We start from the raw sequence: 27,125 nt of genomic DNA, 5'->3' as shown, positions 1-27,125 counted from the left end.
GCCACAGAGGCTAAACCTCTCCCTTTTCCCCTCCCCCGTCTATCTATGTAAGCGGAAGGTGGAGCCCCAGGCTCCAAGCCGGGCGGATCCTGTGGCCCGGGAGAGACTGAAGACACTCGTACAAGCAAGGCAGGTAACGTGGTAACGCGGTCCGGGCTCCACAAGTCCCACAGCTTCCTCAGCCCCCAGATCGAGACGATCGAGTGCAAGAGCTCAATAGACAGGAAGCAGTTTTGGGGTGAGCTGTCGGGGTGGAGCTACGGCGATTGGGGGTGGGGGTGGGGCGGCGGGAACTGGAAGGTTTGAAAAGGTGACAACGGGAGAGTGGACAGATTGGAGCGGGGAGAAGGGTGATGCTTGATACTTGATTGGGGGAGCAGCTTGTTAAGAGATGAGTCCTTAAAAGCAGGCTATCTCCAAGGTAAAGCTGCCGTTGCATATTTACTAAGCGAGAGCACACGTGCCACCTCCTTTGCCATTATCCCCTTAATCCTACAAGTCCAAAGTGGTTGACCGCTCACCCCCAGGACTATAGCTTTGTAGCTTTTGGGGTCCTATGCAATAAAAGTCCGCAAAGATCAGGACTTTTTTTTTTAATGCCAACTCTGGGCATGAATGGCCACACAAAAGTCCTCATGTCAAAGTTTACAGTTTTCGTGAGCCTAACATTATCACAGGGCCACTGGTAACATTAGTGAATTACTTAAAAGCCCATTTCACCTTTCTAGGATACCATGAAGCTACTTCAAGTCTTGGAACCTGGAGACTTCCCACAGAAGGCAACATGGTCAGTAATGGAAAATTTGAGTGCATAATCTTTGCCAATAACTAGCTGTAGCAAAGTGCTTTACTGAATATCACAGTTGGAAGAGAGCTTAGAGGGCATCTAGTTTGCAGGTGAGAAAACCAAGTGGCTTGCTACTTAGCTTACTAGTGACAGGGCCAGGTCCATTGGAATCATAAACTTTTTCCACTCACAACCCCTTTTCACTTGAGAAATTTTTAAAAGACCCCTGGTATATAGGTATATAAAATAGGTATATATAACCTTTTACTGTTGCCAAATTTTTCTTGACCCCCCCCCCCATTCAGTTATGCAACCCCATATGAGAAGCTTTGATCTACAGCAGTCCAACCTGGTCATTTTACAAATGAGACAACTGAAATACAGCAAGGGGGAAATATGTGTCCAAGATCAGTGGTGCTAAAATGAAATAGGAGGCCACTAAATGTATTATAAGGATCCCTGAAGTCTGCACATTGATCTAGAAAACCACATTTTAAACATCCATGTTTTATTGCATTTTTATTTATTTTGTTAAACATTTCCCAATCACTTTTTTTTTTTAGTGAGGCAATTGGGGTTAAGTGACTTGCCCAGGGTCAAACAGCTAGTAAGTGTTAAGTGTCTGAGGCCGGATTTGAACTCAGGTACTCCTGACTCCAGGGCTGGTGCTCTATCCACTTCGCCACCTATCTGCCCCTCCCAATTACATTTTAATCTTGTTCAGCTGCACTGGGAAGTTTTGTGGGCCACATGTAGCCAACAAGCTGCTGTTTGACACCTCTGTCCTAGGTCATACAGCTAAGGTAGTCCACAGATATGGCATTAATTTGAACCCAGGTTTTCTGACTCCCAAGTCTAGTGTTCTTTCCATCCTACCATTCCCTTTTGTGAGCCTGTTTGTTCACCTGTCAGATCAGAGGGTTCTATTACATAACCATTAAGGTCCCTCCAAGTTCCAAAGTGCTATGATTTAAATGAAATAGTTTCAATAGTTAAAAAAAGGTAGATGGATAGAGACCCTATAGAACTCTATAGGTCTTGTATAGACCCTAAATTTTGGTTGGACTTATTATTTCATCAGTATAAGAAACAACATTTATTTATGCAGATCTTTGATTTAGTTTTAGAAAATTAAGTGACCTTCCCAAGGTTACACAGTTACTTTGTGTCAGAAGAGGGACCATGACTTGACTCTAAGGCTCCTTCTCTATCTACTACTCCATTCTGCCTCTTACAAAAAGAGTGCCCTCTGTATTTAGATTCAAACTGATTTTTTAAGAGGATCAGGATCAGAATCAGGGGCAGCTAGGTGGTGCAGTGGATAAAGGACTGGCCCTGGAGCCAGGAGGACCTGAGTTCAAATCCAGCCTCAGACACTTAACACTTACTGGCTGTGTGACCCTGGGCAAGTCACTTAATCCCAATTGCCTCACCAAAAAAAAACCCCAACAACAACAAAAAAGAGGATCAGAGTCATAATTATTGCAAAGCAGACAGTCATTTTACCAGAGTGCATTTTATTGGGTAGAATTAAATCAATGACTAATGTTCTCAGTTCTAAAGCTAATGATGATGATTTCTTACCTTGCATTGTTATTTCATCTATAAAATTTTCCAGTATGAGAATATGGTTTCAGTTAAATTGGCACCACTGTTCCTCTACCCATTTCTCAGAACAGCTATGGGGGTTCCCTTTAGAAGCAGTGTGGTGTAGATTTGGAGTCAGAAACCAGGTTTCCTAGTTGGAATCCCAGCTCCAATACTTCTGTGACTTTGTGACCCTAGGCAAGTTACTCGGGGCGGGGAGGATTTGAATGGAGGGAAAAAACCAGTACCTTTCTCATACACTAATTAGCTGACTTTGAGTAAATCACTTAATCTTTCTGAACCTTAATTTTCTTATCTGTAAAATGAGAAAGGTCATTGAGATAATCTCTAAGGTCTTTTCCTGCTCTAAATCTCATGATTCTATGACCAGATGCCCCCCTAAGTTCATTTTACATCTCTGAGACTCAGTTATTACCAACATATAATAGGAGGGTAATGTGGTAAAGATTATTTGTGGTAAAAAATTATTGGAGTTTTAGCTGATTCATTTGGGAGGGGCCACACCTGGCCCGGCCTAAAGTTACATATGCTACTGAGGTCAAAAGGAGAACTCTCCATAGGCAGTTTTTGAAGGACCTCCCCTTTTGGGAGAGGAAAGATTGAACACTCCCTGAAGGGAAGGGGAGGCACTTCCTGAATGCTAGCTCTCGCTCTCGCTCTCGCTCTCGCTCTCGCTCTCGCTCTCGCTCTCGCTCTCGCTCTCGCTCTCGCTCTCGCTCTCGCTCTCGCTCTCGCTCTCGCTCTCGCTCTCGCTCTCGCTCTCGCTCTCGCTCTCGCTCTCGCTCTCGCTCTCGCTCTCGCTCTCGCTCTCTTCTCCCCTTCTGGTGGCGGGAGCAATGGTAGACTTTCCAGGTGTTGGTGAGTGAACAGAAAACTCTAAATTCCTTTAAATTAGCTTAATTGGAAACGATCTGAGGATTGCATAGGCTAAGTTTAGAGTTGAGTATTTATCTGTATTTCTTTTTTCTATTTCCTTATCTTTGATTTTTATTAGTTTCACCTTTGTTGTTTAATTAATTTCCAAGCAATAAAATCTGATCCTTCTGTGAATTAAAGCTGTAAGGGCAGTTCAGAGGGGAGGGTGAACCTAAAAGGTTCCTCATATTTCTGGGACCCCAATATTTAGGTGTCACCTAATTAACACTCCGTGTATCAAATTTTGGCCCTCACAGTAATAATGTTCCCACTACTTACCTCCCAGGATGATTGTAAGGCTCAAGAAAGATGATATGTTTAATCAATTAGTAAAGAACTCTATATATGAGAGCTACTACTAGTCATGCTATGAACATACAATATGCTTGTCCTATGCATATTCAAAGGGCACCTAGGTAGTATAGTAGATAGAGCACTGGACTGGAATCAGGAAGACCTGTGTTCAAATTCAGTTTCAGACGCTTACTAGCTGTGTGGCCCTAGGCAAGTCACTTATACCTGTTTGCCTCAGTTTCCTCATCTGTAAAATGAGCTGGAGAAGGAAATGGCAAACCACTCTAGTATCCCTGCTAAGAAAACCCTAAATGGGATCACAAAGAATAAGACATGACTGAAAAATAACAAACAACAACATTCACATTCAAAATAACTTTATGATTAACATAAATGGATCCCTTTTTTAATTTGTTAAAGATTCATCAGCCAGGGCAGCTAGGTGGCACGGTGGATAAAGCACCAACCCTGGATCCAGGAAGACCTGAGTTCAAATCCAGCCTCAGACACTTGACACTTACTAGCTGTGTGACCCTGGACAAGTCACTTAACCCCCATTGCCCAGCCCTCCCCCCCCAAAAAAAAAGATTCGTCAGCCTCTGCTATATATAGTTACTTAGGAAACATATTAACTAGTATTTCTCAGGTAACATTTTATGAAGTTAGGGTTAACAGGCCTACACTAACATTCTCTTCCAATGCCTCCTCATGTTCTAGAGATGCCTCTGGGTTCTTAAAGGCAGGTCCAGCAAAGTCTAAGCTCTAGTAGTTCCTGCCAAACTGGAGGGACTTTGAGTAAAGGCCAGTCAATCACCTATGCATTCATTTCAATCAGTCAACCAACAAGCATTAATTAAGTCTAACATGTCAGGCACTATGCTAGGTGCTAGAGATACAAAGACCAACAAAATGAAACAGTTCCTGCCCTTGGGACTTACATTCTGTTGCAATAAATGCACTTTGGTAAAATGATAGTCTGCTTTGCAATAATTATGACTCTGATCCTCTTAAATATGTATATATGTACATATATGTATGCATACATATACACACATACCTATATACATATGTGTGTATACAAAATAAATGCAAGGGGGCAGCTAGGTGGCGCAGTGGATAGAGCACCAGCCCTGGAGTCAGGAGTCCCTGAGTTCAAATCCGGCCTCAGACACTTAACACTTACTAGCTGTGTGGCCCTGGGTAAGTCACTTAACCCCCAATTACCTCACAAATAAATAGATAGATAGATAGATAGATAGATAGATAGATAGATAGATAGATAGATAGATAGATAGATAGATAAACAAATAAACAAATAAATACATACATACATACATACAAGGTAGTTTGGTTGGGGGGGGGGCGGGGAGCAAAAAACTGTGTTTTCTGTCTAAGAGCCAATCTAGCTAATTGGGGTTTTTTTACCATAATCACCTATGAAAAAGATGGTTAATGGAAGGAAACAAGGTCTAGCAATAACAATAACTGACATTTATTTGGTACTTTATGGTCTACAAAGTACTTTCCTCATAACAGGCCTATGAGAGAAGGTGGTCATGTAAAGTACATCTTAATGAAAATTCCTTGGGCCCAGAGGAGTCAAGAGGCCACAGTTCTAGACCCAGTTCCAGTACACCCTAGATAAATGCTCCTTGAACATTTCTGAACCTGAAGTTCCCCATTTACAAAATGAAAAGTCCAGGAATAAAAACTGAACTGAATTGAGAGTCAGAGGCTGAGTTTGAATTCTGACTCTTCTACCTAAACACAGGGGTGTGACCTTAGGCCATCACATGACCTCTCTTGACCTCAGTTGCTTCATCTGTAAAATGACGGGGTGAGACAAGACGAGGGCCTTTTAGAAATTCTCTTCCAACTCTAAATCTCTTACCCTCGGATCCTATGACCAATTTTAACTGGTTACTGTGAATTGAAAAGGAGTGAAAACATTAAAAAAAAATACAAAGGTATTATATAGAGGTAAGGTGTCAAATGAGCTGTAATTACTATAGCCCCATGAGATGGATGATACAAGCTGGATCACCCCCATTTTACAGAGGCTCCAAAAAGACCATCACACGGCTAGTGTAACCCAGCTCCACTGACTCCACTTCCAGTTCTCTTTCCACTACCCCACCCCACTCTTCTATTCATACGGAAAATGCTCCTTTGAATCAGGCAATCATACTATGTGCAGGAGACTTCTTTTCCCTGGTACATATTTAATGGTGAAGGAAAGCACACACCACTTCATTTATTTATCACCCTGGTCTCTTGAACACAAAATCCTGTTGGCAGGTACTCCTTGGCTCCCCCTGGACATGGCCCCTGTGCCCGAGTTGGCCATAACTGTCTCTACCTTCCCCCTGGTCAAGATACAAATGAAGGAAAAGTCTTCGTAGTTGGCGGCGCCAATCCTAATGGCAGCTTCTCAGATGTGTACTGCATTGATCTGGGTAAGCTTCAGAACTACAGAGTGTCTTGATTTCATGCTCAACTGTCCCTTTGATGGGGGTTACCAGAGAGGGATTTCTATAAAATTAACTAGCCATTGATTCTGTGTGCCTGAAGGTTTGGTAGCTAAGTAGGGAAAATGCTGGAATTGGGCTCTCCATTTAGTGTGAATTGGGCTTATGGCTTGAATCCCAGTTCTGCCACTTACTGTGTGACCTTGAGCAAGCCCTTTAAACTCACTGAGCCTCAGTGTCCTCATCTATAAAGTGAGGGGGCTAGATTCATAAGCTCTAAGGTCTCTTTCAGCTCTATTACCCTGGGAGCCTTTGAGCAGTCCTAACATTATTGTGAAGTGAAAAGGAGTGATAACACCGGAAAAAATTTTAAAAGGTCCTTTACAGAGGTAAGGAAAAAGTCCATGACTTATGTTTTTCTTGCAGTCAGGAATATTAAGTTCTGTTACTTGCCACCTGTATGATGTTGGACAAGTCACTTAACTCTCTGGGCTTCAGTTACTTCATAACATGAGGAGGTTTTGACAAGATGATCTCTAAGGACCCTTGCAGCTATACATCCTATAGCCATGTGGCTCCCTAGCCTCAACTTCTTCATCTGGAAAATGGTGATAATATTTGCTCTGTTGACCTCCCAGAAAGAATGTGAGACACCAATTAATTAATAAAGTGTTCTATATGAGTAAGCTATCATTATTATATTCTTAGCAACCTGCAGGATTATTTGCATATAGAAAACAATAAATGCTTTTTCATTTATCATACATTCATTCAAATGAGATAATGGTCATAAAACTCTTAATAAGTTTTCAATTTCCTTGGATAAATCCAAGATCTCATCAATGTGTGTACAGTCTTCACTGGTGAAGATCAAGCTCTTCACCTCGTGCTATGCAATTCTTGCCCATGTGTTTCCCTAAAACCTCCAAAGAGGATTCACTCAATGCATTGGAGACCTCCCTCTAGTCTTTCTCATATTAGAAGTAGTAGTAAACACTAATATAAATGTGAGCTACTATTACTATAGAAAATTCATTGATTGAGAGAGTTTCAATAGGTAGAGTCTTGGAATCAATCAGTCACCTATTATTCTTTTATATTTAATGTTCTGTGGATGACTTTGCAGATGAATAAAAATAACCATTTTTTGTAGTTGAGTAAAAGTGTTGGGATGTATACGCTCATGGAAAGGATCCTCAGTAAATTACAGTTTGTATCATTATTAATATACATTTAGGGGCGGCTAGGTGGCACAGTGGATAAAGCACCGGCCCTGGATTCAGGAGTACCTGAGTTCAAATCCAGCCAGAGACACTTGACACTTAATAGCTGTGTGACCCCAGGCAAGTCATTTAACCCCCATTGCCCCGCCAAAAAAAAAAAATATATATATACATACATACATACACATTTAGTATACGCCTCCTTGTCTTGTGAACTATTTGGATCACTTCAATTCAATGAGTATGTCCTAATTGTCTGTTATAAGTGAGGTCAGTTGGCTGACTGCATTTACAATTGACACTGGTACACAGATAATTACTTCTTGGCTACAGGTTGCACAAGCCAGCGTAGCCAGGAGATGAGCTTGACCAAGCAGCCCAGTAATTGTTGAAAATGTTTTACAGCTACCCATCAGTGGGATGAAGTAGACTGTGAAGGTCTATTGGCCCGTTATGAGCATGCCAGCTTCCTTCCTCTCAGCACCCCTGGCAGGATCTGGGTTTTTGGAGGAGCAGACCAGTCAGGGAACCGAAATTGCTTACAAGTGTTGGATCTTGGTAAGTGCCACATGGCCACCTTCAGTCTCTGATGAGGAAATCAACTCATTTCTTATGGAAGAAATTATTTGGACTGTAGTGAATAGCTGTAGAACTGAGCTGATATTATTGTATTTCCCAAAATAATCTGAAAGTAGCTTAGATTTTTAAAAATTTATATTTGAGAAAATGTGCAATCCTTCACATGTTGTATTCTATTTGGGTCTGTCCCCACATTTTGGAAGGACATTGAAAAACCAGAGTCTATCCAGAGAAGAGAGGCAGTAGATGATATAGTGAATTTAAAGAAAATAGAGGTTTGAATCCTGCCTCTCACCTCATGTAAGTCACTTAGCTTATCTGGGCCTCAGTTTTTTCATCTATAAAATAAAGGGGTTAGACTGAATTGTTTCTAGATTTAGGTCCTATGATTCAATTATGTGGCAGAATAATACTATAGAAGAAATTCTTACCTTGGGTAGGGGGTTGAACTAAATGACCCTTAAATGACTCCAGGGTTCTTTGATTCTCTGTTCATCAGCTGTTGGAATGATTGCATCTGAGTTGGTTTTCCAGGAGAGGACATAAAATATACTGAACCATTCATACAATTTTTCCCAGTCCTTTATAAGCCAGAAAGAATCACAAGTAATCCTCTAATTTCTGTAAGATGTTCATGGACAGGGAATTCATTATCTCTCAAATCAACTTATCCTGCTTCTGTATAGCTCTGATTCTTAGGAAGTTTTTCTTCATATGAAGTAGAAATCTGCCTCTCTGCTACTTCTCAGCCTAGCAGAACAAATTTAATCCCCCTTCTACATAGCAATTCTTCACAGAATTCTAGGTTTAAAAGAGATTTAGGGGGCAGCTAGGTGGCACAGTGGATAAAGCACCGGCCCTGGATTCAGGAGGACCTGAGGTCAAATCCGGCCTCAGACACTTGACATTTACAAGCTGTGTGACTCTGGGCAAGTCACTTAACCCTCATTGCCCTGCAAAAAAAAAAAAAGAGAGAGAGATTTCAGAAGGAGAGCATTCCAGGCATGGAAGACAGCCAGAGAAAATTTGGGGAGCTGAGAGATGGACTGTCTTGTTTGTGTAACAGTCAGTATCATTGGAATGAAGAGTACCTGTTGGGGAATAAAGATATGAGGAGACTGGAAAGGTAGGAGAGGCTGGTTTATGAAGGGTTTTTGAATGCCAATCCTAGAGGCAATAGGGAGCCACTAGAGTTTACTGAGTAGGGTTGTGTGTGTGAGATGATTAGACCTGTGTTTTAGGAAAGTCACTTTCATAATTGAATGGAGGATGGACTGGAATGGGGAGAGACTTGAAGCAGGCTGACTTTCTAGAAGGTTATTGCAATAATTCAGACATGAGGTGATGAGAACCTTCCCTAGAGTGGTGACAGTGTCAGAGGAGGGAAGGGGGTGTAAAGGTGAAATTGACAAACCTAGGCAAGAGGCTGGATGTGGGGGGAGGTATTGAGAAATAGTGAGGAATACAAGACGACTCCTATTGTGACAGGTAAAACTAAATGTGTGTGGTGTTAAGGGCTAAAATTCTAGCTAGTCTGTCTAAAATATCTAATGAGTGGTCGCCAATAAATTATAAGCTTTAGCAAGAGTTAGACTTTTAAGCATTTATTAAGGAGAATAAGAATTTGGTAAAGAGAGAGAGAAAGGCCTAGATTCCTATCTATTAAAGGGAGAGCGCATTTCTAGCTCCCCTCTCCACCAGCGTCCTCAGGAAAGAGCGTGAGACCGAGCGCCAGTCTCTTCCTTCCTCCTCCCACTATCCCGCGTCACTTCCTGACGCCAAAGAAAAGACTCCTGGTCTTGCCCTCAAAAACCTTCCCTTCATGGGTGGAACTCTTCTACAATAAGTCTCCAGCAGGTGGCATCATTCCAATCGTTACAGTTGTCACCCTACCTGTCCCCTGTATGGGGAAAGCTAACTAAGACAATAGTTTAACAGGTTCGGTATTAAACATTTATTAAAATATATTGGAGGTTGGGGGCAGCTAGGTGGTGCAGTGGATAGAGCACCAACTGTGAAATTTAAAATTGGATATTAGATCATAAATCTCCCCTACTTAACTTTTCCCTTAATTTATCTCCCAGACTAGTAAATGGAAGAAGCTTCTGGTTTTCTAGATAGAGCCTTTATTGTATATAAGGTGTTGTTGATTAGAAGGATAGGAAAGTAGAAATACAGTAGAAATCGTCTTAAATCTAGGCTTAGTCTATATTTCTTATAAAAACTCACCAAACCAAAAAAGGCCACCTTTGGAGTGAGGGAGACCGTCTGTGCTGCGCCGCCAGGAGTCCCGCCAAGCAGGCAAAAAGGCCTCTTCCGTTCTCTCCACCCCGGAAGTCAAAAAAAAACCCCGGCAGGCAGTCTGACATGCGCAGCAGGCGGACTGCACCCGGCAGGCAGTCTGACATGCGCAGCAGGCGGACTGTTCATCTCCTCCCCAAAAGGGTGGTCCTTGAAAAACTGGCGTCCTTCAGTTATCCTAACCGACTGTTAAAAACTTTCATATTTTACTACACATCCTTGGAGTCAAGAGTCCCTGAGTTCAAATCCGGCCTCAGACACTTAACACTTACTAGCTGTGTGACCCTGGGCAAGTCACTTAACCCCAATATTGCTTCACTAGAAAACACAAACAAACAAACAAAAAACCCCAAAAACCCAAAATATATTGGAGGTTAACAAAGAGAAAACAAGTGTCTCTGAAAGAATAGGAAAACCCTAACTACCTCAACCACTTCTAGTTCAGTTGCCAAGCCCCGGAGGTTCCCATCACCAACTCCCCAAAACTAACTGACAAAAACCAACTGCCTCACACACTGCTCCAAGCTGATTGGTTGAGAGTGGTATCATGTTAATGTGAGGTAACTTTGGGACACTGAACCTTAGAAAGGTCAACCCATGCTCTCACAGCAGGGGGCCTCTGGTAATAATAATATTCTCATGCTTCTTTTTGAGTCTAGGGGACTAAGAGAATGGTGTTGCCATTCTATAGTAATAGGGAAGATAGGAGGAGAAGGAGAGTTTAGGGGGAAAGATAATGAATTCTGTTTTGGACATATTGAATTTAAGGTGTCTGCCTCCAGTTTAAGATGTCTGAAAGGCAGCAGGGAAATTGGAGGTCAGCAGAGATTTGGGGGCAGGATAAATAGATTTTAGAATAATTAGCAGAGAGATGGTACTTAAATCCATGAAAGGTGAGATCACCAAGTGAAGTCATATAGAGGGAGAAGAGAAGAGGACCCAGGACAGAACCCTAAGGGACATCAACAGTTAGAGGGTATTCACTGGAAGAGGACCAGCAAAGGAGAAAGAGAAGAAGTGGTCAGATAGGTATGAGGGGAACCAGGAGAGAATGGTGTTCCCAAGACCTAAAGAGAAGAGAGTATCAAGGAGGAAAGAGTGATCATCAGTATCAAAGGCTGCTGAAAGGTCAAGGAGAATGAGGATTGAGAAAGGGCCATTGGATTTGGCAACTAAGAGATCGTTAGTAACTTTGGAGAAGGCAGTTTCAGTGGAAAGATAGGGTCAGAAAGTGGATTGTAAAGGGTTAAGAAGAGAGAGGGGAAAGAAAGTGGACTGATCTATTGTAGGTAGCTTTTTTTTTTTTTTTTGCAGGGCAATGGGGGTTAAGTGACTTGCCCAGGGTCACACAGCTAGTAAGTGTCAAGTGTCTGAGGTCAGATTTGAACTCAGGTCCTCCTGAATCCAGGGCCAGTGCTTTATCCACTGCACCACCTAGCTGCCCCCTTGTAGGTAACCTTTTTTGAGGAGCTTAGTTACAAAAGGCCAAAGAGATAGAGGATGGTAGTTAGTGGAGTTGGAAGAATCAAATGAGGGTTTTGTTTTTTTCCAGAATGGGTGAGATAGGCGTGTTTGTAAGCAGTAGGAAATGAGCCAGTAGACAGGGAGAGATTAAAATAAGTGAAAAAATGGGAATGACAAAGAAGGCAATCTGTTGGGGGAGAAAGGATAGAATGGGATCACTTGAACTAGGGGAGGGGTTAGCCTTGGAAAGGAGTAAGGCCTGGGCAGCTAGGTAGCATAGTAGATAGAGCACTGGCCCTGGATTCAGGAGGACCTGAGTTCAAATCCAGCCTCAGACACAACACTTACTAGCTGTGTGACCCTGGGCAAGTCACTTAACCCCAACTGCCTCACCAAAAAAAAAAAAAAATAGGAAAAAAAAAACCTAAAAAATATTGTAGTCTAATACCTTACAATGTAGCCAAGGGAAAGGAGTAAGGCCACTTCATCATGGGAGAGGGGGGTAACTGGTAGAAGGTATCTGAGTGATGGATGAGGAAGAGGGGACAAGAAAGAGTTTAGAGTGAGTACCTTCAATTTTTTCTGTAAAATGTAAGGTAAGGTTCTTACCTGAGAGGCTGGAGGGAAGGGGAGCTATGAGAGGTTTGAGAAAGGATAAAAAGGTTTTGAAGAGCTGCTGTGGAGAATGGGAGAGTGAGTTGATAAGGGAGGTATAGTAGGATCACCTAGCAGTAGCAAGGGCCCAGTTGGGGTTGTGTAACATAAATATACCCAGTCAGAAGAGTTGAGCGATTCCCTTGACCTTCATTCAGCAGCACATGTGTAGGAGTGAAGGTGAATAAATGAGAATGATGCAAGGCTGAAGCTTGGCTGGGCATAATCAGTAATATGATTAGGGGACCAGGGGGGCAGCTAGGTGGTGCAGTGGATAAAGCACCAGCCCTGGATTCAGGAGGACCTGAGTTCAAATCCAGCCTCAGACACTTGACACTTACTAGCTGTGTGACCCTCGGCAAGTCACTTAATCCTCGTTGCCCTGAAAAAAAATATATGATTAGGGGACCAGAGATACAAGAGAGGAGGACAATGTAGGGTTGAATTAGTTTACCAAGGGGTCAAGACAGGGAGAAGAGGAAAGAGTGGCTATTCCAAGGGAGATGGCTGAGGAGATAACTGAGGCATCAAGGGATTGGAGGTCACAGTGTGTACAAAGAGTAGGATTTTATAAGGGAAGGCAGTGGGAGGTAAAAAGCAAATCAAATTATGATTGGATAAGGGGATTTAGGAATTCTTGAACATGGTGCATTTGTCAGTGATGGCAAGATCAAAGGTATGACCATCTTTGTATATGGCTGAGGTGGGGTGGAAGAGTAACTCATGAGAAGTGAGTAGGTTGATGAACTGAGTGGTATGGGTATTTGAGGGAGAGTCAGTATGTATGTCGAAGTCTCCTAGTATGAGGACAGGAATTGGAGAGGAGAGAAATATTGTGAGTTAGGTATTGAACTTGTTGAGGAAAGAAGGGAAGTGATCTGGGGGAGGGGTCTGTACACAATAGCTTTCAGGGTTTTGATTGGGAAAATCTGAGTTCAAGTCTTGTCTCTAATATTTGTCAGTCATATGATACAGGGCAACTTATTTTGCTTTATGAACTTAACTTTCCTTATCAGTACAATGGGGATGATAATCTTTGCACTGCCAACTTCCCAAGGATGTTTGGAAGAAAGTATTATATAAACCTTTAAACACAATAAAAATGTGAGTTGTTATTAAAATGTCACCATTGTAACTCCTATACCCCTACTTCCCATTGCCTAGAATTTCCATTGCCTAGAATTTCACCTTAAAGGTAATTAGCCATCTCCCTTGATCCCTCTTTTAAAATACAAATTCAACAATACTTCAATTAAGGCATTATTATGTACAAAAAGGTCTTTGAGGTTCTCACGTCTCCCCACCAGTGCCAGGCACAATACTCTACAAACTGTAAGGGCTTAATAAGGTTCATTCATTGAACTGAACAATAATTTTTTTATTGTTTATAAGAGCCATGAGTTCTCAAGGACTATACCAGTAAAGTGCAAACAAAACTGGAAAAGCTACAAGTTTAGGCCTATAATAGACTGCCTGTTTGTCAGAGGACCAACCCAGCTCAGTGCAGACTTTATCATCAGGGAATTGACCACTAGGGAATGAATATCTTTGCCCAAAGTGATACATTATGATTATCTACTTCATTATGATCATCTACAAAAGTACAGAAGGGTTGTGCCCTACATCAGTAAAGGATGCACAGATCTCTGAAATATTGAAATACTTTTGGTGGCAGCTAGGTGGCACAGTGGATGAGTGCTGTACTTGGAGTGAGGAAGACCCGTGTTCAAATCCTCCCTCAGATATCTACTTGCTATGTAACCCTGGGCAAGTTACTTAACCTTTCAACTTCAATTTCTTCATCTATAAAATGGGGATTTGTTTTTATTCAATTTCATTTTTGCTTTCCGTTCCAAATTCTCTTCTTTCTTTTACCCGTCCCCATCCAAAGAGAAGGCAAGAATTACAATATCCATGATAAATATGAAGTCATACAAAATGTATTTCCACATTAGTTATATTGAAAGAAAGAAAAAAAGAGAGAGAAAGGAAGGAAAAGGAAAAGGAGGAAAGAGAAAAAATAAGGTTCAGTCTTCCATCTGAATCCATCAGCTCTCTATCCAGAGGTGAATAGCATTTTTCATCATGAGTCTTGGAATTGTGGTGGATCATTGTATTAATCAGATTCATTAAGTCTTTTACAGTTGATTACCTTTATAATATTGCTGTTACTGCATAAATTGTTCTCCTGGTTCTGCTAACCTCACTCTTCATCAGTTCAGAACCTCCAGGTTTTCCTGAAACCATCTCCTTCATCATTTTTTTGTTTTGTTTTGTTTTTTGTTTTTGTTTTTTGGGGTTTTTTGCGGGGCAATGGGGGTTAAGTGACTTGCCCAGGGTCACACAGCTAGCAAGTGTCAAGTGTCTGAGGCCAAATTTGAACTCAGGTCCTCCTGAATCCAGGGCCAGTGCTTTATCCACTGCGCCATCTAGCTGCCCCCATCATTTTTTATAACACAGTAGTACTCCATCACATTCATAAATTATCCAACCCTTTCCTAATTGATGGACAAATTGGGGATAATTTTAAATGCCTGCTTTAATGGTTTGTTGTGAGGATCAAATGAGATAATATATGCAAAGTTCTTTGCAAACCTTAAGTTGCTATATAAATGTTAGTTCTTATTAAACATAGTTATAGCTCATGGCCTTGCAGGATGATGATGATGACGATGATGTGGCAATCCTGCTAACCCCAAATTGTCTTGCAAAAATTGCATGTGGATCAGAAACCAGGATATGGAGCACTCCTAATGTGACTGGCTCACCTCCGTCTCCGCGAACATTTCACACAGCATCTGCGGCCATCGGAAACCAGCTATATGTTTTTGGTGGTGGGGAAAAAGGCGCCAAGCCTGTTCAGGACACACAGCTCCACGTATTTGACGCAAGTATGGCTAACATGGTTCATTTATTCAGTCACCCAACAAACTTCAGACCCTTGTCACTTCTTTCTTGAGGTACTATTTTTAAATAGCTTCTGTGCTTGAACCTTCTCCTCTTGAATCTACTTTTCATGGTGCTGCTAGAATAATCTTTCTCATATCCAAGTTTGATCATGTGGCCTTCCCTTCCCTATTTCCCATGAATTAAAATATAAATGTCATATCCTTTCATTCATGACCTTCTGCAATGTGGCTTCAAATGAGTAATTTCATTATAACTCCCCTTAATACATTCTAGGTGCCAGCCAAACTCAGCTGTTCCCTAGTCTTTTCTGGTTGTTTCCTTTTACTGTGCAACTGTGTAGGCCATCCCCAATAACTACAACTCCTCATCTCTTTTGAGAACTTTTCTTTATTCAAGGATCGGCTTAGGGACTACCTCCTCGACGAAGCCTTTTCTGGTTTCCCCTTCTGAAAGTCATCTTTCCTTCCTCATATTTTTCTAGAATACTTTGGATCTTTTCTTCCCTCCTCCTCCCCATCATATTCTGCTTTGTTTCACACTTATTTACATAATTATTGCATACTTGCCCAAATCCCTAATAGATTGAAAATTTCTTGATAATAGGAACTGTCAATTTTTCATCTTTGTATCTATAGTACTAACTACAGGGCTGAACACACTAGTAGGCACTTAAATGATACTCATTGAATTGAAGTGAAATTGAGTACTTCCTTTGCCAATAACACAGTAATAGGTGTTATGGAAGAGACAGATGTAGGGCACTTGGTCCCTGATCAAAGTAGCTTACATTTGAGTCAGGGAGACAAAATACAGATATGAGACTGTATGGTAGCATGGAAAGATAAATACATGTTTGGAATGCCAGAAGGTCTAGGTTCTGATTTCTCCTCTGCCACTGACCACTAGGTAAATCATTTGGCATCTCTGGACTTTAGTGTTTTGAACATAAAGTTCAAATCTGCTTGAACTCTGAGGTTTGGCTTTTATGGAAAGCTTATGAGCCTCAAATGTAGAATTAAATGCTGTTGAGTCTAGATTTTCTTCCATCTATATCTCAGATTTCTCATCTCTAAAATAAGAAGGCTGGATTAGATAATCTGGTTCATTCCAGCTCTGACTTTCTCTTTTCTATATTTTAAAATGCTATGTGGGGCAGCTAGGTGGCGCAGTGGATAAAGCACCTACCCTGGATTCAGTAGGACCTGAGTTCAAATCCAGCCTCAGACACTTGATACTTACTAGCTGTGTGACCCTGGGCAAGTCACTTTAAAAAAAAAATAAAGTATTTTATTTTTTCCTGTTACATGTAAAGATAGTTCTCAACTTTTGTTTATACAAGCTTTCCAATTTCAGATTTTTTCTCCCTCCCTTCCCTCCCTCCCCCCTCCCCTAGACAGCAGGTAATCTGATATAGGTTATATATACATATATACATAATAACATTAAACATATTTCTGCATTAGTCATGTCATAAGAGAAAAATCAGAGCAATGACGAAAAACCTCAAAATAGAAAAACAACAGCACCAAAAACAAAAGAAATAGTATGGTTCATTTAGCATCTATACTCCACAGTTCTTTTTTTTTTCCTGGATTCGGAGATCTTCTTCTATCATGAGTTCCCTAGAACTCTTATGTACCATTGCATTGGTGAGAAAAATATAGTCCATCACAGTAGATCAACACACAATGTTGATGATACTGCGTACAGTGTTCTTCTGGTTCTGCTCATCTCACTCATCATCAGCCCATGCAAGACCCTCCAGGTTTCTCTGAACTCCTCCTGCTCATCGTTTCTTACAACACAATAGTATTCCATTGTATTCATATACCACAACTTGTCCAGCCATTCCCCAATTGATGGGCATCCCCTCAACTTCCAATTCCTTGCTACCATGTAAAGAGCAGTTATAAATATTTTTGTACATGTGGGTCCCTCTCCCCTTTCCATGATCTCTTTGGGGAAAAAGACCCAAAAGTGGTATTGCTGGGTCAAAGGGTATCTGGGCAAGTCACTTAATCCTCATTGCCCCACAAAAACAACAACAAAATGCTATGTTCTGGGGGCAGCTAGGTGGCGCAGTGGGTGAAACACCAGCCCTGGATTCAGGAGGACCTGAGTTCAAATCCAACCTCAGACACTTGACACTTACTAGCTATGTGACCCTGAGCAAGTCACTTAACTCCCATTACCCTGAAAAAATATATTTAAATTAAATTAAATTAAAATGCTATATTCTGAGGTCCGTTCCAGCTCAGATATTCTAAGATCTATATTCTCACATTCTTTGTTCGGAGATCTCTTCTAGTTCTAACATTCTGTCATCTGTGATCTAGACCTGCTTTCAAGTTCTCATTGGAAAGTCCCAACAGTGGTTTCATTTACATTTCTTTCTATTGGCAGTGGGCAATTTTGAATGAGATTTAAAAAGAGTAACAACATGTATGAAATATAACTTTCATTTGTATCTTCTATTCCAGGTGGGGCTTGCTTTGAGAAAACCCAATAAACAAAAACTTGAGCTACAGAACAGATAAATTTGGTGGAGGAAAATAGAGGGATTTGTTCACATCACCAAAGGATTCTCTCCCTTTCAAAAAAGACTCCGCTAAAGGATTCTTTTACTTAATAACAACAGTAATCTATTTCATCAGTGGCTTTGGCAAAAAAAAAAAAATCACTTTTCAACTAACCTTCTAGCAATGAGACTCTCTGCTCTTAGCTAGTTTGATCCTTGAACTGTGGACTTGTGGTCCTTCTTTGAGCCTGTACTCAAAACCTTTCTAGCTGGGTAGAACCTAACAGAACTTGTACACCACTGAGAGGGCCTCCTAGAGTCCAGCATCACTTTTTTTAAAAAGTTATTTTTAATTTATGAAAGAAAACAAACACTTCCATAACATGGTACAACAAAAAAGATGATTGTACATGAAACTGCAAATCTACTATACACAACTTGCTATTCCTTTCAAATATACAACAAAATTAACATGTAAATTTTTTCTTTTTTTTCTTCCCTCCCCCACACTATCTGCATCCAGAGAAAGAACTGATAAATAGAAATATGTATAGAATAATTTTAAATAAGTCAGCAAACATTTATCAAGCACCTATGCAAGGTCCTGTACTAGGCATTGGGATTCAAAGATGAAGTGACATAGTCCTTGCCTTTAAAGACCTTCAGCGGGGTAGCTAGGTGTCAAAGTGGATAAAAGCATTGGCCCTGGATTCTGGAGGACCTGAGTTCAAATACTACTGAGTTCAAGTACTACTTCATCATTTAACCTCTCAGTGCCTCCAGGCAATTCCTTAAGACTACTATGTTAGACCATTTGCTAATCTTTATCTGTACAGAGAAGTTCCACACCTGTTATGTTCTATATTGATAAAATAACAACAGCAATAATAATAGCTAACATTTACATAGTATTTTAAGGTGTGTAAAGCCCATTTACATATGTATACACCCAGACACACACGTGTATATAAAATCTCATGTGATCTTAACAACTCTGAGAGGTAGGTGCTATTATTATCCCTATCTTACATATGAGGAAGCCAGCTGAGAGGCTAAATGATTTGCCTTGTGTTACACAGATTAATAAGTGTCTGAGGTAGAATTTGTATGCAAGCCTTCCTGACTTCCAGGCTAGGACTCTGACACCTAGCTGCCTTTCTCCCCCCCCCCCCCCCACCAAATTTACATGCATATAAATAGTAGGATACAAAGTAGACAGTTCAAGGGGAGATAAAAGCTAGGCAAAGTGCTATGATGGTGACAATCTTTTCTAACATTTTTTCTGTCTCTTCTAATTTCGTGACTATGGATGGTCTCCAGACCTCACTCTAAAGAACGCTGAGTTCTCTTGTTCTAAATCTCTGGGTGATAGTAATAGCTCCCATTTCCATAAGATTTTAATGTTTAGGGGACAGCTAGATGGCAAAGTGGATAGAGCACCGGCCCTGGATTCAGGAGTGCCTGAGTTCGAATCTGACCTCAGACACTTAACACTTACTAGCTGTGTGACCCTGGGCAAGTCACTTAACCCCAATTGCCTCTCAAAAAAAAAAGATTTTAATGTTTATATGCAAAAAAAAAAAAGACTTTAATGTTTATAAAGCACTTTGTTCACACAACAGCCCTGTGAGGTACATGGTGCAAATTTTATTATCTCCATTCTACAAAAAGGGAAGCTGTTTCCCCACTGGATGAGATGACATAGCCACAGTAACATAGCCAAGAAATGCCAGATTTAAGAGTTGAACCTGGGTCATTTGAGCCCGTGGTCTATGCTCTTTCCACTATGACAGTTGATTCACTGAGATTCCATTTAAACACAATATTCCAGGAATGACCTTCAGCATGAAATGGGGTCCATCTATACTCAGAGGATGTCTCTGTAAACTTTAAAAGTTTGTTATTTCAAATGATGCCAATACACATGCAGTTGAGAGGTGCCTGTATGTTTCCAGAGAGTTGCTACCTAATGTCATTATATTTTATATTTTCAGCAACACTGACTTGGTCACAGCCAGAAACCTGTGGGGAACCACCCCCACCCCGTCATGGCCATGTGATGGTGGCATTGGGGCCAAAACTTTTTGTCCATGGTGGCTTGGCAGGGGATGAATTCTATGATGATCTGTACTGCATAGACACAAGTAAGTAGAGTAGAAATGGGGATGGGAATGGGAACAATGACTTTTAAAAACAATTTGTGGTGTACCAAATATATAAATTTGCAAGCAGGTAATCATGCTGAATCATCTTTTTTTTTAAATCTTCATTTAATAACAATAATGGATAGTATTATAAGGCTTTAAGATTTGCAAAACTGTTGAGGTATATCTTACTTAAGCTTCAATCACTTCCATGAGATAGGTGCTATAGGTATTATTTTCCCCCATTTTACAAATGAGGAAATTGAGGCTCAGAAACATTAAGCAACTTGCCCATAGTTATGCTACTAATAAGTTTATGAATGGGATTAGTTCTTTCTTGACTCCAAGGTCAGTGTTCCCTCCACTACACTATGCTGCTGCTCCTTATGGTGTTTAAAGTTTATATGGGGGGCAGCTAGGTGACCCAGTGGATAGAGCACCGACCCTGGAGTCAGGAGGACTTGAGTTCAAATCCAGCCTCAGACACTTGACACTTGCTAGCTGTATGACCTTGGACAAGTCATTTAACCCCAATTGCCTCACCAAAAAACCCCCAAAACACTATAAAGTTTATAAGGGACTTTTCCTCACATCATCCCTGCAAGATGGGTAGGAAAAGTACCATTGTGCCCATTTTACAGATGTATTGGAGTTTATCTCAGCCCAGGTTTCTGGACTCCCAAGTTCCAGCATTCTTCCCACTAACGTCCATTTTAGTTATGAGAGTTCTGCCCATTAGGAAGCTAGTTTTAATCATTTTTTTAAGACTCACTGTTCTGCTCTGAGAAGGCCAGAAAGAGCTCAGAGTTTACATATGGACAATGTGCAACTCTCACCCATAGCCATCTCTTTGGTTTCCTCATGATTCCGGCTACTGGGTAAACTTTAGTTTGTCAGTGTCTCTTCATAGTGTTATGTTTGTTTCCCTTGGGGAAACGGCAGGCAAGATAGAACCAGTGGCTTTTAGAACAAAGATCTAAATGAATGAGGGGCTCTCTAAAGTCCCTTCTAGCCTTAAATCCTATGTTCATATTTAGCTGCTACTTCAAGATTTTTACTATCTGAGAATTCATTACATTCCCAAATAATTCATTCAACTTTGAGGTTGGAATAACTGTTAGGAAGTTATTCCTTATTTGGAGTCAAAATCTGCCTCTTTATAACTTTTGTACCCATTGGTCCTAGTTTTGCCATTTGGGGTCATGCAGAATGAATCTATTCTTTCTAATGTAGAACAATAAAGTATTTAAAAATAAGTGTACAAGTATCTTAAAACAGCCATCCTGTCTCCTCCTCCTTATTGTTGTTGTTTTTTCTCTCCTCTCCCAGGCTAACTATCCCAATTCTTTCAAATGATTTTAAAGGACATGATGGTTTCCTCATAATTTTGTGTACTGAATAAACTTTAGTTTATTTGTGTCCCTTCATGGTGTTGAAGAAAAATTAGTAATACTAATACTATACTTTGCAATTTGGGCTAATATCTGCCAAAAACAATTTTAGTTAAGTTAACATCAATCTATGTCTAAGTCATTTCTACTTTAGAAAGAGAGATGTCCAAATTGGTCATCTTGTCCAACTGCTTGCTGAGCAGGCATCAACTCTATACCATTCCCAGGTAACTGACCTGACTCTGCCTCCAATATTCCTTAGACTAAACCATCCATGTTTCTGAGAACTAAATTGTGTAAAGGCAGATCTCATAGTAATGTGCAAGATGTAGGCTAGAGAGAGAAGAGAAACAGGAATCAGGGAAGAGAACATTACTTTGAAAAGAGATATCCTCCCAAGAACAGTGGGGCCAGTCCTATCCTACAAAACTATTTAAATAAAATTAATGAATGTTCAATCCCTCTCCTTGAATTAGTGGCCTTTTGCCAGAAAATGTAAGTAGTTTGAGGTTCCTGTTCAATCTGTAAAGAATGCATTTGCTGCAGAATTGCAGTTTAATACTGTCATGGGGAAAATGGGGTAGGGGATAGGGGTTTGGGAAAGGGGTAGGGGTTTGGGGTCCTTAAGAATTCTTCTTTAAAGAATTACACCCTCTTGCACACAGAAGCAGTTAGAATAAGATAGTAATTTATTTAGGGCAGGGGAAGGGAAGGGAAAGCATGAACGAAATCCTTGGACTTCTCATGGGGAGAAAGGCATGGTGCAGAGCATGGCTCTGAGATACCAATCTCCTCAAGCAGGAGACAGGCAGGTACTTTTATAGAGGACTGATAGGGGTGATCATCTTACTGTGGAAAGTTCCCTTAGTGAGGGAGGACCATCCCCCACTGGTGGTGGCTGGAGGAGTTGGTTGAGGGGTGGCTGCAGATCTCCAAAGCCACCTCCTTGGGACACAAAGGCAGCAGCCACACCTAATCTTACCTCCCAAGGGTTGAGGGAGACTACAATGAAGGGTGGAGGTCCCAAAGCTAGCTCAATTCAATCTGGTTCCTCTTATCTCTTTAGGTGTGTCTACCCTTTGGTCTAGCTTCTCAAGGAGAAGTTTCCTTGATGTACCCCAGAGAACTTCTGGGGTGCTCTGGGCCCATAACAATACAAACCACCTGACTATATTACCTTTTGTGAAACATAGAGTTTATGGGTAAATAGCTCTGGGACTGAAAAGGACCTCACTAGCCAGCCCTTTAATTTTGTAGCTGAGGAACCTGAGGCCCAAAATGTTAAAAGGTTTGCCCACAGGCAAGTAAACATTAGAGGCAGGATTTGAACTTCAACTCTAGCTCCAAAACAAGTGCTTTTTCAAGTCATCATCTCAATTGAAAATCACCAGTGATGCCTTTCAAGCCCATAAATCATCTGTAAACAATAGACAGTGTGGCAATAACATCTCTCAGACCAAATTCTATTTGTACATAATAAGCATTTTTTGGGTAGTCAATTCAATTTTGAAAATATTTATTAATAGCTTATTATGGGCAAGGCATCATCCTGGGTGTTAGAGGTGCAAAACAGTCCCTGCTCTCAAGAAACTTATACTTTACAGGAGAAGATAAGTATAATATAAAGTAAGCAGTGATGGGAGCAAAGGAGAGAGCCATAAAGAATTATGGGAAGACTTGAAGCATGAGAGATTTTCAGCTGGTTGGAGAATTAGGGAAATCTACCTCAACTGAATCTCTTGTTTCTCATTTGCTTCTGAAATAATGTCCTCTCTCTTGGTAGATGACATGAAATGGGAGAAGTTAGAAACCACAGGGGATGTCCCATCAGGCTGTGCCGCCCATTCTGCAGTGGCCATGGGGAAGTACATATACATCTTTGGAGGAATGGCTCCCACAGGGGCATTGGCGAAAATGTACCAATATCACATAGGTAGGAAGTTCAATTTTACCTCTTTAAACCAATGTTTGAACTGTTACTAAGAAAAATGCTATATTACTTTGATCTTTCAATAGGACTGTATGAGTAGCAGTGAGTTTGAGGGATTAGAGGGTGCATTTATGGGAACTTTTTTGGTGATATATTTTTATTTATTTCATTAAATATTTCCCAATTACATGTAAAAATATTTTTACCATTCATTTTTTAAAATTTTGAGTTCCAAATTCTCCCTCTCCTTTCTGTCCCACTTTCACCCCTTGAGAAGGCAAGAAATATGATGTGGTTATGCAAAACATTTCCATATTTTATTGTTGTTATTCAATTGTTTCAGTCATGTCCAATTCTTTGTAACCCCATTTAGAATTTTCTTGACAAAGATACTGGGGTAGTTTGCCTTTTCCTTCTCCAGTTCATTTTATTGATATTGTTTGTTTTTGCATCATTTATATTTCTTTTTTTTGTTGTTTTTTGGCGGGGCAATGGGGATTAAGTGACTTGCCCAAGGTCACACAGCTAGTGTCAAGTGCCTGAGGCTGGCTTTGAACTCAGGTCTTTCTGAATCCAGGGCCAGTGCTTTATCCACTGCGCCACCTAGCTGCCCCCTCCAGTTCATTTTACAAACGAGGAAACTGAGACAAATGGGGTTAAGTGACTAGGGTCACACAGCTAGTAAGTGACTGAGGCCAGATTTGACCTCAAGGAGATGAGACTTTCTGACTCCTGGCATGACACTCTATCCACCTCGCCACCTAGTTTGCCCGGTTTCCATATTAACCATATTGCAAAAGAAAAGGCACCCACAAAAAACCCCAAAGAGATATAAAAAAAGTGAAAGAAGCATGCTTCAGTCTGCACTGTTAAGTAGTTCTCTCTGTGGATATGGATATCATTTTTCATCATTTGGAATTGTCTTGGATCATTGTCTTGATCAGAGTAGCTAAGTCTTGTTGATCATCCTTAAAATATTGAGGTTACTGTGTACAATGTTCTGATTCTGTTCACTTTACTTTGTATCAGTTTATATAAGTCTTCTATGGGTAAATTTTGACATAAAAGTAACTACTATAAGCCTTTTTATTACTGTTGTGCAGATCTTAGAAGCCTGTCTTATACAATGTCTTATACAATGAGTTCCAAAGTACCTGTGCTAGAAAGCGGTAGATTTAAGGTTTGTAACCTTTTTTTATGTCCTGGATCCCTTGGGCGGTCCAGTGAAGTCTATTGACCCCTTCTCAGAATAATATTTTAAATGAACAAAATGAAATACATGGAGTTACAAAAGAAATCAATTATATTGAAATACCATTATAAAAATATTTTTTAAATTCATAGACCACAGGTTAAGAACCCTTGTTATAAACACTGGTTCCTTTGACTTTCTCCCTCTCTCTGTTTATTTCTCTTTTTTGTTCTTTATTTTAAAAATAATTTGTCGAGGGGCAGCTAGGTGGCACAGTGGATAGAGCACCGGCCTTGGATTCAGGAGGACCTGAGTTCAAATCCAGCCTCAGACACTTAACACTTACTAGCTGTGTGACTCTGGGCAAGTCACTTGACCCTCATTGCCCTGTCATTAAAAAAAAAAATTGTCAATCCCTTAATTTCTAACAGAAACACCAAATAAAAGACATTTACAGCTATTTATAACTAAAAATACTTTCTATGTATAATATATCTATTTTAAATATTTGTCTGAACCTGTGATTTTATCAGTGCAGAGAGCTTTAAGGTAATTCCCTCTACTTTTATCCATGTTAGAGAGTTGTCTGGACTGTTGAGGTGGTGTGCCCTGTCCAGGTTCACACAGACAGTAGATGTAAAAGGTAGAACTTGAATGTGGAGACTTACTGTAGGAAAGCTCCACCAACATGGTCCTGACTCTGAGGAAGGATGTCATCCTTTCTCTACAACCTATCTCTCATGTCCATAAGAGCTCATGAGTTACTCCATATTCTTTTCTATGTCCATTAATCTCTGTATTTGTCTATACTTTTTTAAAAAATCTGGTTTTAATCCATGTGATTTCTATTTTAGTGCTACTTTCCCTACACATTATTTCATATGTCTTTTCAGCTGTCTATTTTTTTCTCTTTTACTTTTTGGGGGGAGTAGTCCAAATCTATGAGTTCATTGAGATAGAGAGCTCCCAGTATGGAAACTCCCTCCATTAATGCAGCTCTGCAGCTCATCCATAATTTGTAGTATTGGAGAGTTGTCTGGGACACTGAGGTTGAGTATATTTATTGCCTGTGGGACAGGACTTACATCTACTTATTCAATTCAGTTCAATAACCATTAAACTGAACATCTAATTTGTCCTCTATTCACTATACCATGCTGTTTTTTGTATTCTTCATCTGTCATTTCAATGGCATTGTAGTGTTATTTTGCTATTTCATAGCGATTCAGTAGTTGATTCATCAATTTGGGGGTATTTAGGTTTTTTCAGATTGTTTCTAATTATAAACAATGCCAATATATACATAGATACATGAACATGGGGCAGCTAGTCATTGCAATGGATAGAGTACTGGGCCTGGGTTTCAGGAAGACTCATCTTCCTGAGTTCAAATCTGATCTAAGGCACTTAACTAGCTATGTGACCATGGCAAGTCACTTAACCTTGTTTGCTTCAGTTTTCTTATCTGTAAAATGAGCTGGAGAAGGAAATGGCAATCACTCCAGTATCATTTTTTGTTTGTTTGGTTTTTGTTTTTTTGGGTTGTTTTTTGGTTTTTGATCTCTCTGGTATCTTTGCCAAGAAAACCCCAAATGGGTAGCTAGGTAGCACAGTAGATAAAGCACCGGCCCTGGATTCAGGAGGACCTGAGTTCAAATGTGGCCTTAGACACTTGACACTTACTAGCTGTGTGACCCTGGGCAAGTCACTTAACCCTCATTGCCCTGAAAAACAAAACAAAAGAAAACCCCAAATGGGGTCACGGAATGTCCAACGTGACTAGATACAACTGAATAATAACAACATGAACATATATAATTTTTTTCTTTATGATAATACTTTGGGTTTATTCTCAGTAATTAAATTATTAGAATAACAGATAACATTTTATGATGTTTGTGTCATTACCAAAATGTCCTCTGAAAAAATTCTACCAATTTTCAATTCAAACAATAATATATGAGTGTTTCTGGGTTGTTGTTTTTTGTTTTTGTTCTTTTCATACAGAAAAACAACACTGGAGCCTACTTAAGTTTGATACATATTCACCCCCTGGACGATTGGATCATTCAATGTGCATCATTCCTTGGCACATGGCTCCTACCTCTGCAGAAGAACATAGAAATGTAGACAGCATCAGGAGCAATGTAGAGAAAGAAGGCTCAGCTGATGAAATTGAGAAAGAAGGTGTTGACTTAGATCAGAAGGAGACAGACACATTCCTATGCTTAGTGTTTGGTGGGATGAACACTGAAGGGGAAATCTACAGTGACTGTGTTGTAACACTAGTTGACTAATAAAATTCATGTGTTTTCTTAATACCTTTCAAATTTTCTATTTTAAGGGGCAGCTAGGTGGTGCAGTAGATAGAGCACCATCCCTGGAGTCAGGAGTACCTGAGTTCAAATCCAGCCTCAGACACTTAACACTTACTAGCTGTGTGACCCTGGGCAAGTCACTTAACCCCAATTGCCTCACCAAAAAAAAAAAAAAAAGTGAATCAAATTTTCTATTTTAAGAAGTTAGAAGTGAACAACTATTAGGGGTAGATAGAACTGTGACATTAATTTTATGCTAGTTTTAGTGTTTTGTGCTGTACAATGTTTCCATATTGGCACAGTCAAATAGACCAGATAAAATTTTTTTATAAAAGTCAAAAACTTTAAGAATCATAGAATGTGGGGCAGCTAGGTGGCACAGTGGATAGAGCACCGGCCCTGGAGTCAGGAGGACCTGAGTTCAAACTC

General features: G+C 40.3%; 1 protein-coding gene across 7 annotated transcripts; it reads left to right on the top strand.

The window, feature by feature from the left end:
- The first annotated feature begins 39 nt into the window (after positions 1-39).
- RABEPK (Rab9 effector protein with kelch motifs) lies at positions 40-27,125 on the top strand. 7 transcript variants are annotated; one of them, XM_043986500.1, is made up of 8 exons: positions 40-133; positions 729-787; positions 5,903-6,060; positions 7,701-7,853; positions 15,023-15,184; positions 19,716-19,865; positions 23,040-23,189; positions 26,386-27,125. In XM_043986500.1, exons 2-8 carry the CDS (start codon positions 735-737, stop codon positions 26,673-26,675), a joined length of 1,116 nt encoding a protein of 371 aa, XP_043842435.1. In that variant the 5' UTR covers positions 40-133; positions 729-734; the 3' UTR covers positions 26,676-27,125. The 7 variants fall into 7 exon arrangements, with proteins under 7 accessions (XP_043842435.1, XP_043842434.1, XP_043842439.1 ...); XM_043986499.1 differs by having other exon boundaries at positions 58-238; XM_043986501.1 differs by having other exon boundaries at positions 60-129.

Source organism: Dromiciops gliroides, chromosome 2 (genome assembly GCF_019393635.1).
Source record: "Dromiciops gliroides isolate mDroGli1 chromosome 2, mDroGli1.pri, whole genome shotgun sequence".
NCBI lineage: Eukaryota > Metazoa > Chordata > Mammalia > Microbiotheria > Microbiotheriidae > Dromiciops > Dromiciops gliroides.
This window is presented reverse-complemented; position numbering and strand designations above follow the sequence as displayed.